General features: G+C 34.5%; 1 protein-coding gene across 4 annotated transcripts in view; it reads left to right on the forward strand.

Annotated features, from left to right (window-relative positions):
- Window positions 1–436: 436 nt before the first annotated feature.
- LOC122014940 (phospholipase SGR2-like) overlaps window positions 437–12,921 on the forward strand; it is a 39,857-nt gene continuing 27,372 nt past the window's right edge. For 3 of the 4 annotated variants that reach the window (XM_042571489.1, XM_042571490.1, XM_042571491.1), the window contains exons 1-7: window positions 437–671; window positions 1,054–1,367; window positions 1,977–2,077; window positions 3,326–3,493; window positions 6,408–6,563; window positions 7,051–7,122; window positions 7,198–7,341. In XM_042571489.1, coding sequence (XP_042427423.1) covers window positions 1,112–1,367; window positions 1,977–2,077; window positions 3,326–3,493; window positions 6,408–6,563; window positions 7,051–7,122; window positions 7,198–7,341 — 897 coding nt within the window. In that variant the 5' untranslated portion in view covers window positions 437–671; window positions 1,054–1,111. Of the gene's footprint in view, window positions 672–1,053; window positions 1,368–1,976; window positions 2,078–3,312; window positions 3,494–6,407; window positions 6,564–7,050; window positions 7,123–7,197; window positions 7,342–12,921 lie in introns of those variants that run through there. The other variant, XM_042571492.1, reaches the window with a different exon arrangement.

The raw sequence follows: 12,921 nt of genomic DNA on the forward strand, positions 1-12,921 counted from the left end.
TTGACAATTCTTATGTCGAGATCTCCATTACTGTCGTAGTTGTCAGAGTTCATAACAAGATGAAATACAAATTATTTTTATAATTTTATATATTTAACCTTCGTTACCTTCCCTATTAGCCCTTTCTCTTTTCCAAATAAAGTGAACATCAATATTTTACTTATTCCTCCTCTCTTTCCCTTCTTTCCAAACAGAGACTTAGTCTACTAGAGGAGACTACAAGGGAACATTTGTCTCACCGTGGCTAGATTTTTAACTATGCCACATGTATTTATTATATTTGCAAGTGAAGAATAGATGTAATTTTGATGTGATCTTTCGAATGTACATGGGATATTTTTTAAGGTCCAAATATATGTGTTTTGATCATTGATTTTTTTTTAATTAAGTAATATTTACTCTTTTTTTTCAGCCAAGCTGAAAGTTAGGAGCGAATAGAAAGTTAGGAACGCAGGTGCAAGCCACTGCGGGACCCTCCGTAACTGCCCCGTTTATTCCCTCGCCACCGCAGCGTTCTCCTTCCCAAATTCGACCACGGCCATAGCCCCACGCATCCTCCGCCGCTGCTTCTTCCTCCTCCCTTCCCTTGCTACCAACCCTAATACACCAACACCTTCTTCTCTCTCACGTCAAAATCTCAGCTTTCAATTTCGAGGTCGCATGATCGAGCCGTAAGCTCTTTCCTCTTTTTCCGGTTGTCTATTTATTTATTTTCGATTTTCTTGTCTTATCGGTCTTTTTTTTTGCGATTTTTTGCCGCATTCAATTCCGTTGTTATTAAGGTTCCCATTGGGGTCTCCTTCGTGCAAAGTTCGTGTCAGGTATTTTTATGGTTGAACAATTTTGGGGGCAGTTGTTTTCATTTTGATGCCACGGTTGTCGGTGTGTTCACGATTAACTTCTTCATTTGTCTCTGGAATTAATAGAAATTGTTACTCTTCCTTGCCTGTCTAGCTCATTATTCACTTGGCGCAGACAATGTTCGTTTACTTTACTGACGATCTTGGTTCAGTTCACTGATATGCCTTTTTTTTCCTTTTCTCTTTCTACCAGATCAAAGAAGGCCGCCCTAGTTATAGATCTTTGCCTAAAAGTTGCTTAGTATTTGGTAATGGCAAATGCTGAAGTAACTAGCGCTGTAGAAAGTGCCAATGAAGATATTCCTTTGTTCTCGGATATTTCTGGTTATAATCAGGTTGAGGAGATTTCACCGGATTTGTTGAAGAATACGCCATCAAACATTGCCAAACTGGAAGATGCAATTGAACATTGCAAGGCCCACCAGAAGTATCTTGCATGCACGAAGAGCCCTTCCGATGGGGATGATGTCCGTTGGTACTTTTGCAAAGTGCCTCTCGCAGAAAAGGGTTGGTTTATTGAATTTCCTTTCCATCGAATTCGTCACATACATTTTCTAGGATTTTGACTTTTATGGGGTACTCACTTTTGAGCTCCTTATCGTTTTGAGAAAAAGGTGCTGCAGATGCCTACTCTGTACATAAAGGAAGAAATATTGACATACATACAAAGTAGTTGCACAAATATAATTATGTATAGAGTCTTATCCACTCTTTGTGTTTAAATATTCAAACAATTTGAAATGTTTAACATTTTCACTTTTCATGAAGTTCGAGTCTTATTGCTTTTGGGCTCAATTTATTTTCAATGTTTCAGTAGAAAGAAAGTGTACATAATTTGATCACTGCTAAGTAACTCACCTGCAAATTAGTTAACTTATGACAATTTTGTCAACGTGATCATCTTTGTATATAAGTTATACAGAAAGGACCAATTCAAATAGTACAATTAGAGTGTCATTCTATTATTGTATGACGAGCTCTTTCTGTCAGATGATTTGGTTAGGTTATGCTAGTTTTATCATAAGGTAATAACATAATCTAGTATGATGCCATCACATATAGATAAGAGTGCTTTATTTGTACTCTGTTTATGAATATGTTTATCTTGTTTTACAGAGCTTGCCGCTTCAGTTCCTAGAACAGAAATTATCGGAAAGAGTGATTATTTCCGATTCAGTAAGAGGGATTCTCTTGCACTAGAGGCTTCTTTCTTGCAGGTCACTACTAGGACCACAATCTGTTCAACTTCTCTGCCTTTGAGTTTCTGATACTACACATAGCCACTAGCTAATGATTTTTCATTTTTGTGGGAACCATCTTGGCTACTTGTTTACGTAAGACTGATTGTCTACTCATTGACATGCTAGTATTTTTCCACCTCGTATGAACATGGACATGTATCAATGGTAGAATGGTAGAAAGGACTAAGAGAATAAGATTCAAGTCATTTAAAACACTTTTCTGATGTTTATTATATCATTTTTTGATCCAATAATATTATTGTCAGGTGTTATGTTTGTCAATTGGAGAAGAATATTGTGATAAACCGTTGTATCATTATGATGATGAAATACAACCATGAGGCAAGGGAATTGTTTGATTAACACATGCTGTTGTTTATTCTTTCTTTCTTTCTTTTGGTAGAGGAAATGGGCCTCCTTAACTTACAGTTTCATACTCATTGACAATTCTATCATGGGAATATGTCTGCTTTGTGCAAACAAACACTCTGAACTGTTACATACCCCCTAGAACTAAGTTCTAAGCTTTCTGTGACATATTTACATGGACCAAGAAGTTATTAAACTAATAGTTGGCACATATGGTGTGTAGGTTTTTTTGTACTAGTTAAAGGATATAGGAGGATTTTCACTTCAGTTAGTGTTTACTCTAGTAATCATTTTCATCAATCTTGGTTCTCTGCTGACAACTATAATTAAGGAGTTAATGACGAAGTTGACAAAGGAGATAACAAGACAAGAGGTCTAAAAGAATTTAATCCTGCGTATTCACCAGTTTTCTTTTTCTTTATAGAATAATCTCACCTAGATAGCCTTAAATGTGGTCTTTTGTCTAATGATAGGATAAGCCCAGGTTAACCAATTTGGTTGGTGGATAACTATTTTATTTTATTTATTTAAATATCTATATCTCAATTTGTCAGGAAGCTTGTGCCAAATGTAGGCGATGATGCTTCATACTATAATATAAAAGTTTTTTCTAACATCGCAGCATGTAGTGTCTGTATTGAGTACATTTTGTTTCCAAATTGCTCTTAGCTTACACTCCTAGCATTCCATATCAGATCTCTGATAAAAAAAGTTTCATTTGTATCACAACTTCTGAAATAGTAAAATCTTCTAATCATTGGTTGCATAGTTTTCTTTTGTTCCTAAAAAACAAGCATCACTACTTTACATTCAAATATTTGTCATTGAAATGTTTGCAAAAGAAAAATGTGACAGATGGAGGAAGAATTACTTGCACATTGGTGGAAGGAATATGCAGAATGTAGTGAGGGTCCAAGTGGACCTCAAACGACTAGTAGCTTAACTTTTGACTACAAATATGATGAGTTGTATGCTGTAGAGGAAGAGAGAGTAGGTGTCCCTGTAAAAGGTGGTCTTTATGAGGTATTTCCTATACTTGTTCTACAATCTGACATTTTCCTTTAGATATTGTTTTTTATATTTACTTACCAGTTAATGTCTAAATAATATGTTGGATAAGTGTTTATTCTAATTGGGTATATCATTTTGTTTATGACATTTTTTGTATTGTGCTTTACCTTCCAATTGTAGCAACAAGTCATGTGTCCCACTTATTTAGATGTTGGTTAGATATCTTTAAATGTCAAGTGAAGTCTTCTTGGTCTATTTTTTGCTCTTACCACAAGTTTAATTAATTCAACCTGTAAACTGTCTAAATATGAAGTAAATCATTTGTCTTTGACTTTGAACATTGCCATAACATTTCAATTACTCTCTCTCTATCTCTCTCTCTCTCTCTCTATATATATATATATATATTTCTTACCATTAATAATCTTTTTTTTCTTCCATCTATTTTAGTGACCCCACCTCTCCATCTAAATATTCTTGTATCTACTCATTTTTCATATTATTTCTTAACTACCTAGCACGCTAACACATGTAGCATGATTGCTTATATTATAGTATTAAAAATTTCATCTTAGTCTAAGGGGAACATGACAATTACACAAGACTTCATGAGCCTCTATTCATTCAACCACCTTCGCTTTATTTGTTAATTATCACTTTTTTTTATCGATCTTTTATAATTTATCTAAAGCACATCTAGAATTTCACATGCAAATAACTTAGTTGTTCCTTTTCTGTCTTTTAATTTATGAAATTATATTTCATGTATTTCTCAGTTTAGGTTTTTTTATTCTAAAATTTGTCTCCATAGTTCTAAATTGCAAGTTTCAAGCTTATTCTAACAAGGTTATATAATATCCATCACGGACAATAAGATTTCATATCATATAATTTGACACAACATGCATTAATGTGTGCTTAGACAATTTCCAATAAATTTTCTTGTTTAATTCCTTTCTATTTGGATAGTTATAATCCCCTTCTTGGACTAGTTTACATTTTTAAACTATAGACAATTAGATATTCAACTTGGCTTGTTATAATTACCTTATATTTGGTTTTGGTTAATTTAGATTCAAAAATAAACTTCAACAACTAGATATTTAAGTATTAGAATTTTCAAGAAATAAATTAAAAAGCACAATATGCATCTGAGCATTAAATATAATTCTATGTAAGCATTAAGGTGTAGAGTTCTGTAGGGTGGCACAAGTGAAATTTATCGTTCCACTCGTTAACCAACACTAAAACGCTTTAGTACAAGGAACCACAATCAAAATGTCAGTCGTTGTGAGGCCTCTACAAGCTCTTGAGAGCCTTGGAGGAGTGAGGCCTGACTGCGAGACCTTCGTGAGCTTGTAGCAGTGAGGTCTAATTATGAGGCCTCTTGTGGCAATCTCGCCTAGCCACGAGGCCTCTACAAGCTCTCAACAGCCTTGCAGCAGCGAGGCTTGACCGTGAGGCCTTCGTGAAGTTGCCTCGTTTCCGTCCTAGCTTTGATAAATAAAAAATATTTTATTTTTTAAGAGACAAAATTGGTAGGGAGAAGCAGAGAATTCATTTTTAAGTTATGGTACAAGGAGAAAAGGAATGAGTAAAATAAGAAATGAAATAGGTATTATTGTAGATAATTCGTTAAGGGATTAAGTAGTAGTAGTTAGGAAGTAGTATATAGTTCGTCAATTTAAGCTAATTTTGAAATTTTTTAATTGATCTAGCTTCACTTTAATCTTACTTTGATTCTTAGAGAAGTTGCACCAGAACATTAGAAGAAGAGAAACTTTGCCAAAATCTTAAATAGCTTTATCTTGCCACTGTTCAAGGTTCTCAGGGATCACTTATTTAATCTTGTCATTACTTGTTAGGCTTGACACATCATCCATCTCTCTCTCATCCGCTATCAATCAAGCAAGACTAGTGTGGATCAAGAAAGATTATTGTGGCCCCTCGAAGCACGGTGTTGCGAAACTCCACAGTGGGTGGCGCAAATTGGAGCATCAGGGTTCAAAATTCCACCCATATAGCATTTCTGCCTACAGTGGATTTCTAGCCGTGAACGTCTGACACTATTGGTCCGATGTGAGCGCTACCTGGATTTACTCTATTAGCTAGTGGTGGCTAGTGAGAAACATCCGTAGGCCGGGCCGATCGTCTCTAGGATTAGTCGGTTTGAAGAGCTGGATACCTGGATTACAAAAAAAAAATTATTGTGGAAAGGAAGTGAAGACAATAATTTGTCTCAATCAACAATGATCCTAAAGTTATCATTCATTATTTCATTCAACTAAAAACCAATTCAAATATAGTTAGAGATTTGACTAAACCCCAGCCAGTTCTTGGATTTTTTTGACTATTCATTCTCGATTACGATACCAATAACAACTAGGCCATTGATGCCCTATTAGTTTGGTGGATCTGTCCAAAAACCAACAAGGCAGAAGAGGATAAAGATAAGGAGCTAAACGAGTTGTTTAAAATAATCATTCTTTTTTTCTCTCTTTATTTAGGGATGATTGTTATGTGAAGAAATTGGAATGTTTTGATCTTCTCACTCTTCTCTCTATTCTCACCAAGTAGCCCATCTTTTCTTGAACAACAATAACTGTTAGTAGATGTTGATCCCTCTTGTGATAAGTTTTTGGTGATGCTCAAACATTTTGGTGCTAAAAAGCATTTTCTTTATTCCATCAAACGTATTTTAATTTTTAAAATTTTATTTAGTCACTTAACTAATCATTGGGACCTGCACCATTATCTATTTTCATTTTCCATAGAACTCAATAATCTAATTCGGTCTATGTGACTACTTATATATATTAACATGCACTTATGCTCAAGATTTAATTAACCATGAATTTGATTTTATACAACTTTTATTAAAATGACAAATATTATCATAGCTTACTGTTGAAATTCTTCTGGGCAGGTGGATTTAACTAAGCGTCACTGTTTCCCTGTGTATTGGAGTGGTGAGAACAGACGTGTTTTAAGAGGCCATTGGTTTGCCCGTAAAGGTGGACTTGATTGGCTTCCACTACGTGAGGATGTTGCAGAACAACTAGAGTTGGCCTATAATTGTCGAGTATGAACTCTGTTATGCTATATTCATATACTTATAGATTTGACCATTCGCACGAGGCTGCTTTTTTATTTTTGTGCTTGTTCTGTGCACTTCTAAGATATGGTATGTTAAGGACCTGAAATCTGTTGCTTCTATTCAGTATTTTACAGTACTTATTTTGGAGAGTCAAATGTGTTCTTCTAGGAAGAAGCTAACTCTAAGACACTGTTAGCTGCATTCTTATTTTCGTAGCTGGTTTCTCTGTTTCTGATGACCAAAGAATATCTATTGTACTTGATCTAGTAATCTTTAGTGCAATCAAGTTTCTCTAATGCAATGAAGTCCTGGAACACCTTTATGCAGCTAATCAAAAATAATTCCCTGCTCATTGCCTCCCCCTTGATCTTTATTTTTTTGTATTTGAAAGTTTGAAGATCTTTTTTTTTTCCTCAGCAGCCTAGTTTCTCTTTTATAGCGACACTAGCCCTTAAAATTGTGATACATTCAGGTATGGCATCGTCGCACGTTTCAACCTTCAGGTCAATTTGCTGCTCGTATTGATTTGCAGGGCACATCTCCAGTATGTCAGTTGATCCAATTGTTTGCCAATCCAATACATGCTATCCTCTTGCTAAAAAAATATTTACCTGCACAGGGATTGCATGCACTTTTTACAGGAGAAAATGATTCTTGGGAAGCATGGTTAGCTTTTGAGAACATTGGCTTCTCTTTTGGAGGTGGTGCTGTGGTTAAACTAAGACGTGGTTTCTCAACTTCTGGATCAGTGAGGCCTACTCAGGTTGGTCTTCTAAGTTTGGAACATTTCTTACCACCTTTTGAACAAACATAGCTGATTTTATAGATTAGTTAAACTTCTACTCTTAATAATGATTGATTAGAAAGCGAGCAATGTCACATATTTCAAATTTACTTTTAGGTTTGCTTTTGTTTTTTTAAGTGGATACTGCTTGGCTTTTTCAAGCTTCAAATTATCACATATTAGATAAAGGCACCGGAGTTTTTTTTTTTTTTTTTTTTTTGCAATATCTTGTTGAAAATTGAAAAATATATTATTTAAAAACTTGTCCAATGCATGAGATCCTAATTTTTTTTTTTACAGATTCATAATAAGATTTATTCTTCAAAACAACTTTTTTAATAAAAAACCCTTAAATTTTTTTTGAAACTAAACAGATTTTTAAGAAATCATATTTTCCTACACTTCAGTGAAGTCATGCTAAAATTGCTACCATGTGACGTGAAGATCATAGATTTGACACTCGAAAATAGTCTCTTCCAAAGCAGGATAAGGTTGATATACCCTTCTCTAAGACCCGTATTGGCGGAAGCTTCACTCTCTGAACTATCTTTTTTTTATATTTTTCTATACTTCACCTCAAACTTTTGAATAGATATTTATGATTTCCAACTTGAATATAATACTTTGAAACATTGAGCTACTTTTTAGTAAGTATATCTTCAACTTGTTCATATGTAGACTTGTAAGGAGTACAAATCAACCCACTCTCTAGTTTTTCGTTTCTCCTTGATGAAGCGTAACACCCCAATTTCTTGCTCACTAACTTTTCACAAAGAAAGGTGCAATATTTGGTGGACCTTTGATGCATTTCTGGTGTTTCTTTGAGATACTATAATAATTGGTGAGCTGCTTGTAGATGAGCTTCTTTTGGGTTATTCATGAATTGAGTAATCATTCTTACTGAATATACTATGTCTAGTGGTGTATGAGACATACATAAGTTTTCCTTCCGAATATTGATACATTCCTTTATCTATTGTGACATCTTACTCTGTAATTTCAAGTTTGAGATTTAGATTTATTGGAGTAGTTGGTGGCTTGCATGCTTCCTTGCCTATTTCTGTAAGAGAAGATCATTGATATATTTTTGTTGGGAGATGAAAATGCCTTGCAGTGAGCCACTCAATCCCAAGAAAAAATTTTAAGCTTCATAATATTTTGATTTAAAATTTTTTTGGTAAAAACTAAGTTAGGAGTGTCTTTCCTTTCACCGTTTCCTAACATTATTATATAAGCATATACTAAGAGTGTGTTGTGACTCCCCTGAAGAAAAATTTAATGAATAATGTATAACGCCCTTCACTTTGTACCCTATAACAATCTTAACTTTAGCAAATCTAAGGTTTAAGATTTTAAATTGTGTCATAGTTTCGGTCTTTTGACTAGAGCAATAATATTTCCTTATTGTGCTAACATTTTGGTGCATGGTGCCTGTGATGGATTAGAGGTTGAAGGAGGAAGGAGATAAAATAGAGGAAGGAGACATTATACATGTCGAGTGGTATTAAGTTTTGATAATTTAACGAAACGATACATTTTGGTCGTTTTGCTCGACACATTATGAGATTTCAAACCAGGGGTAAATCTACCAAACCATGTTTGTGGTGATTACTTAAGTCCATATAAGACTATTCAGTTTACTTATAATGTTGAGTATTCAAATTATTTCCATATCCTGATGGGATTTGCATATAAATATTTTCATTTAGTTCTTCGTGCAAACCTACCAAAGTCAGCTCCAAGCCCGGTTGAAAAAGGGTGAGGGTTGTGTGTTAGGTGCCAACTAGCATAGACTTACAGGCAAGTGTTCAATGAATAGATTTATCAAACTATTGTGCTAGTATTAGGATGTTCTCGGAAAGAACGCGTTGTAGGGTCTAACTGTAATGTCTCGTTAAGGACCGCTACATCTTCATGAAAACTCTAGTGTAGTGTTAAATATGCAAGAGTTCGCGTTGCAGGGTCTTGGCAAGGATCACTACATGTCTATGATAATTTGAGTGTAATGTTAAATATGCAAGAATTTTCACACCATAGGTTAGGTAAGAATAAATATTATAAAAAAATTAATTGTCTAAGATTTGGAACATGAAATCTTGGAACACTCACTAGTAAAATGATAGAGGTAGTAGATACAATAATTAGGAGAAGAATTAATATTTTGTGTGTACAAGAAACAAAATGGATAGGAGAGAAGACAAAGATGATTGAGAATTCGAGTTTAAAGTTATGGTCCACATGAAGGAGTAAAAAATGGAGTAGGTATTGTTATTGATAATTTGCTAAAGGATGAAGTAATAGTAGTTAGAAAGGGGAATAGGATTATAGCTTTCAAGATAGTGGTGGCAAAAGAAACTATTAATATAATTAACATATATGCATCTCAAATAGGATTAGATTAACACACCAAATCTAGATTTTGGGGTGACCTAGTAGACGTATTACAAAACATTCCACACGATTTTGATAGGAAATCTAAATGGGCATGTAGTAGTAAAAAAAGAGGAATATGATAGAGTGCATGGGGGTTATGAGTTTAGAACAAAAAAAATGAAGAAAGAAAAACTATATTGGATTTTGAAATAGCATATGATCTTAAACTAGCTAATATGTTTTCTACGAAAAGAGAATAACACTTGATCACATTCAAAAGTAAGAATAATAAATCACAAATTGACTTTCTTATGGTTAAAAATAATGACAGAAAGATTTGTCAAGATTGCAAAGTTATCCTCGAGAAAATTTGACTATCCAACATAGGTTAGTAGTGTTGGATATACGCCTCAAATATAGTATCAATAGAAAGAAAATATCCACAACTCCTAGAATTAACTGGTGAAAGTTAATAAATAGGAAACAAAACATATTTAAGGGAGGGTAGGAGTACAAATATTAGGGGAAATATATGACTCGAATACGACGTGGGATAAGATGATATTAAAGTTGAAGGAAAAACAAACAACCTATAAGGAATTATATATTTGTAAGAACGAATAAAACTTAAAAAAAATATACAATAGCTGAGAAAGAGGCTAAGAAAACAGTGATGGAAGCTAAGAATGAAATTTTTGAACACATAAAAAATTGGATACAAAAGAATGGGAAAGAGGGAGACAAGAGATCTTATCCAAATAAAATATATTAAAGATGAATGTAATAAGATACTAGTAAACGATGTGAAAATCAAAGATCGATGGAATTGGTATTTTCATCAACTTTTCAATGAAAGTTTAGATGACCAAGTAATTTAGGTAATTTAAGTAAGTCAAATGAATTTAGAAATTTAAATTTTTATTATAGAATTCAAACTTTAGAAGTAGAGCAAGCTTTAAATGAGATGCAAAATGGAAAAGCATTTGGACCAATTTTCTGATAAAAGTATGGAAGTATCTTGGGAACAAGGTATTGAATAGCTTACAAAGTTATTCAACTTGATATTGTAAATTAAAAATATGTCTGATTAGTGGAAGGTAAGGATTCTAGTTCTCTTATGTAAGAATAAAAAAATGTACAAAATTATACAAACTATAGGGGTATTAAACTAATGAGTCATACTATGAAATTTTGTGAAAAAGTAATAGAAAAAAGATTAAAAAAAGCGACCACGGTTAGTGAAAATCAATTTAGATTCATGGGTGGAAAGTCAATAATAGAAGTTGTACATCTTATCGGACAACTAATTGAAAAATATCGGGAACAAAAGCAAGACTTACACATGGTATTCGGTGACCTAGAAAAAGCTTATGATAAAGTTTGAAGAGAAATTATATGGAAAATTTTAGAAAAGAGAGGTGCTACCATTGTGTATATTGAACTAATTAAGGATATGTATAAGAATGTAATTACAAGTGTGAAGACTTTAGGTAGATTAACTGAAGCATTTCCCATAAAGATAGGTTTACATCAAAGATCAGCTCTAGGTCCTATCTTTTTATACTAATCATGGATGAACTCGCTGAACACATCCAAGATATAGTACCACGGTGCATGTTATATGTAGATGATATTGTTTTGATAGATGAGACACGTGAAGGAGTAAATGCTAACCTTGAATCTTGGCGGGAAACGTTACAAGTGAATGGTTTTAAGTTTTGTAGAGTAAAGCAGAATATATGGAATTTAAGTTTAGCAATATTAGACATAATAAAATAATTATTAGGATGGAAGATGATGAGTTGTATGTAGCTAAGAGTTTTAAGTATTTATGATCATTTTTGTAAATGGATGGAGTGATTGAGAGAGATGTCTTACCTAAAATACAAGTGGATCAATACAAGTGGATCATTGAAATAAAGGAGAGCGTTAGATATTCTTTGTGATCGTAAAGTACCTATAAGACTTAAAGAATTTTTTTATAAAACAATGATTAGACCTATTATATTATATGGAGTTGAATGTTGGGCTATGACTCGAGCACATGAACAAAAAATGAGAGTTGCAAAAATGAGAATGTTAAGGTAGATGTGTAGACATATAAGGATGGATAGGATAAGAAATGAAAATATTAAAGAGAAAGTCAGGGTTGCACCTATTAAGGGAAAATTGTAGAGGATACATTTAAGATGGTACGAACATGTACTTAGATGACAAATAAATGCTCAAATTAGGTGATGTGAAACTATGACAAATGTGCATAACAAACGAGGAAGCGAAAGACCAAAAAAGACTTGGTTAGCAATAATAAAATAAGATAAAATTTATTTAAATATAAATTTTGATATAGTGGGGGATAGAGCCCAATGATGTAGAAGGATCTGTTGGAACCCCAAGGTTGTTTTGATGTGATCAAACAAGTTAAGTTAGGTCTTGTGGTGTTTTAACTTTGTGTCTAAGTGTGCAGGAGCTTAGGAGCACAGGAAGTAGAGCGGAAGATGCAGCTAGCGAGAAGGACGACACGGGAGAGAGCCGACGGGATCAGTACGTCTGAGGGACGAGGCGCTGCGGATGAGAAGGGAGTGTGCGATGTTTCTGAGGAATGAGAAACCGGAGCGAAAGATTGCTCGAGGATCAAGAGATGCAGCTAGCGAGAAGGTCAGCACGGGAGTGAGCCGACGGGCTTAGTGCATCCGAGGGACGAAGAGCTGCGGATGAGTACACTAGCGGACGAGAAGGAAGCACGCGATGATTTCGAGGGACGAGAAGCCAGAGTGAAAGCCTGCCCGAGAAGGCCGGAAGTTGGGTACGGGTGAGCCCTATTCCGAATGGCCAAGATCACCCAAGCGATTGGAGTGGAACATCTGGACTGAGGCAAGCAGAACTGGAGCAGAGGGTCTGGACCGAAAAAAGTCAACAATGTTGACTTTAAGGGTTCGGGTGCCTGGAATGCAATTTTGACCAGATCACGTTTGACCGTGATCCGTTGTGAAGGGGATAAAATTTTATCCCCTTCTAGGCGGTTGGAACTTTCCAGGTTCCTGGAACCCTTCCAGGCGCCCCAACTAAGGCTATAAATACAGCCTTGGTCCAGAAGCTAGACATGAACTAGAATTACTGAGCAACACTCTTATACGCCTTCTACTTTGTTTAGCTTCTTCATTTTTGTGCTTTTACTGCTGTAAA

Source organism: Zingiber officinale, chromosome 8B (assembly GCF_018446385.1).
Source record: "Zingiber officinale cultivar Zhangliang chromosome 8B, Zo_v1.1, whole genome shotgun sequence".
In the NCBI taxonomy this organism is placed as follows: domain Eukaryota; kingdom Viridiplantae; phylum Streptophyta; class Magnoliopsida; order Zingiberales; family Zingiberaceae; genus Zingiber; species Zingiber officinale.